Source organism: Chinchilla lanigera, unplaced genomic scaffold (genome assembly GCF_000276665.1).
Source record: "Chinchilla lanigera isolate Chin_1 unplaced genomic scaffold, ChiLan1.0 scaffold00024, whole genome shotgun sequence".
Taxonomy (NCBI): Eukaryota; Metazoa; Chordata; class Mammalia; order Rodentia; family Chinchillidae; genus Chinchilla; species Chinchilla lanigera.
In genome coordinates this window covers 12,475,900-12,477,788 of record NW_004955425.1, presented here as the reverse complement: position 1 = coordinate 12,477,788, position 1,889 = coordinate 12,475,900, and the positions used below count along the sequence as shown (strand labels likewise).

General features: G+C 38.0%; 1 protein-coding gene across 2 annotated transcripts in view; it reads right to left on the bottom strand.

Annotated features, from left to right (window-relative positions):
• Bicc1 (BicC family RNA binding protein 1) overlaps positions 1 to 1,889 on the bottom strand; it is a 284,711-nt gene that overhangs the window by 44,533 nt on the left and 238,289 nt on the right. For both annotated transcript variants that reach the window (XM_013514878.1, XM_005385916.2), the window contains exon 4: positions 1,618 to 1,697. In XM_013514878.1, the coding sequence (XP_013370332.1) occupies positions 1,618 to 1,697 (80 nt within the window). The remainder of the gene's footprint in view (positions 1 to 1,617; positions 1,698 to 1,889) is intronic.

The following is a 1,889-nucleotide window of genomic DNA, read 5'->3' as shown; positions in this document are numbered from 1 at the left end:
GTGTACTGTGTTGTTGGTGTACTGTGCTGGTATACTGTGCTGGTGTACTGTGTTGGTGTACTGTGTTGGTGTACTATATTGGTGGTGTACTGTGTTGGTGTACTGTGTTGGTTTATTGTGTTGGTAGTATACTGTGTTGCTGTACTGTGTTGGTGTACTGTGTTGGCAATGTACTGTTTGCTGGTGTACTGTGTCGGTGGTGTACTGTGTTCATGGTGTACGGTGTTGGTGTACTGTGTTGGTATACTGTGGTGTTGGTGTACTGTGTTGGTATACTGGGTGTTGGTGTACTGTCATGTTGGTGTACTGTGTCAGTGTATGTGAAACCTCACATCACAGAGATGTCACTGTTGCTGGCTGGAAGAAGTGTGGGGAACAAATGTCAAAGCATGCGTGTGCCTCTGGCAGCAAAGTTAAAATACACACAAACTAGAAGATTGGCTATATTAAAGCACAAGACATGATTAATATAACTGCTGTCATATTGAAATTGATGAATTCACTTTTAAGAAATTTAGTTTTCTAAAACTCTAATTTATAAGACTGTGATGAAATTCCACAGTCCTTAAAGTAAAATTAAAATGTCAAAGTACAGCAAGATATTAAAATTGGTTATTTTAAACCTTCTACAATCTTAAATTCTCAACATATTCACTGTTTTGATTTTTAAACTTAACTTTCAGTTTAACTTTGGAAATATAGGAAAGTTCTTGCTTTTTGGAATATTCTAAAGCATTTAATGATAAGATAAATAATTCCTAAAAATGCTTTCAGAAACAGTAACAACCAAAAAATCACAGTAACAGAAGAAAGGAGGAGGAAGAGCTCAGACATCATTCCAATGAATGACAGTGGCAAAAAAAAAAACAGAAAAAAAAGTTGAGGAACTGGACAGCTTCGATGTGAATCCCCTCTCCACTTACCAGCTTTGGGATCTGGAGCAAATTATTTAATACTTCTGTGCGGAGTTAGTTATGAGGTTTAACAAACTACTGTATATTTTTCTATACTATGTTTGTAAAATGTAAAGTGCTCAGCAAAGTGCATGGGATACAATAAGTAATTTAGATGTGTTTAAAGACAATAAATTCTCACACATGGGTATAAACTCCCAAGTATTTGAACGCCCTTCTTATCCCTCTAATACATTCACTTGCAGTAGAAGATAGAGAACAAAACTGTACAACAGGAAGCAGCTGAGTTCATGCCATCACATACTACACAGAGGGATAAATAAGATCATTCTGGCTTCCTACCAGCATCATAAAGGCAAAAATGCTAAGTCCTACAATCTTTATTATTTACCCTATGCTAACCAGGGTCACTGTCTATTGCAGGAGATGGTAATACATATAAGATACATACACAAATCCACATACATGGACATGTTTGTGTATGTGCATGTATATATATATGTCACTCAACTACTCAGGGTCAGAGAAGCTATTCAAATATTAAACAGAGCCTGACACCTACTGTAGAATCGTGTGCACTTATTTTAAGACCCACCATTATTTTCTCCTGCCTTTTCTTCTCCACATAGTTCTTTGATAACGGCATGGAGCAGCCCTTGCAGAGACAAGGTGCTGACGTCGCATGTCCTTAACGCTCACTTACTTTTGTGTCTAAAACAGACATGATCATTTCCTTGGCTTCCTTAACATCTTCTTTCCTTCCAGAAACCTTAATATGGGGATCTGTAAGAAATCAGAAACAAAGGCGCATGTGAAACTCAAACTTTCCCCAGCTCTCTGGCTTAAAATTGATGTTACAATGTGAGAAAAGAGCTCTGGATGTGGGGGTGCAGGCCTGTAATCCAGCCACTTGGAAGGCTGAGGCAGGCAGATTGCAAGTTCAAGACCAGCCAGGAAAAATTAGTGACTTAGTGA